The sequence below is a fragment of the Meleagris gallopavo genome, unplaced genomic scaffold (genome assembly GCF_000146605.3).
Source record: "Meleagris gallopavo isolate NT-WF06-2002-E0010 breed Aviagen turkey brand Nicholas breeding stock unplaced genomic scaffold, Turkey_5.1 ChrUn_random_7180001888747, whole genome shotgun sequence".
Taxonomy (NCBI): domain Eukaryota; kingdom Metazoa; phylum Chordata; class Aves; order Galliformes; family Phasianidae; genus Meleagris; species Meleagris gallopavo.
Genome location: NW_011152512.1, coordinates 1 through 528, shown reverse-complemented (window position 1 = coordinate 528; position 528 = coordinate 1). Strand labels below are relative to the sequence as shown.

At 70.1% G+C, this 528-nt stretch overlaps 1 protein-coding gene across 1 annotated transcript; it reads left to right on the top strand.

Moving 5' to 3' along the window:
- Window positions 1–22: 22 nt before the first annotated feature.
- On the top strand, window positions 23–524 carry LOC104916363 (EEF1A lysine methyltransferase 3-like; the record flags this gene model as incomplete). Its single annotated transcript, XM_010727407.3, has 1 exon — window positions 23–524. A coding segment is annotated over exon 1 (283 nt), but the record flags the coding sequence as incomplete, so codon positions are not given.
- Between the last annotated feature and the right edge of the window lie 4 nt (window positions 525–528).

The window sequence follows — 528 nt, the reverse complement described above, 5'->3', positions numbered from 1 at the left end:
GAGAGGGGACAGCGGGGGTGGAGTGGTGACAGAGGGATGGGCGGTGGGACGGGATGCGGGGCAGTGCGTCAGCTCCGGGTACAGCGGGACGCGTCGTTTGGGGACACGTCGTTTGGGGACACGTCGTTTGGGGACACATGCGGGGACCCCCGGAAACGCCAGCTCCTGCCTGTGCCACGTGACCGGAAAGTGCGGTTAGCACCGCCCCCTCCCTGACCAATTGGGTCGCACTTCCGCCAAGATGGCGGCGCCCATGGAAGCGAGGCGTGTCAGTGGCGGGACCGGGACCGGGGAGGAAGAGGAGGAGGAGGAGGGCGACGAGGACGAAGGGTCCGACGATGGGGACGCGGCCGAGTCCGGGCCGCTGGCCGGCGTGTTCCCCCGCGACCCCGAGCTTTTTTCCGACACATTCCGGGAGCTGAGTCGGTTCCGCTTCTGCGGCCGCGTCCTCCGCATCGCGCAGCACCACGGGCCGCGGCTCGGGATGGCAGCGGCCGTCTGGGATGGGGTGAGGGGGGGTGGGATGCG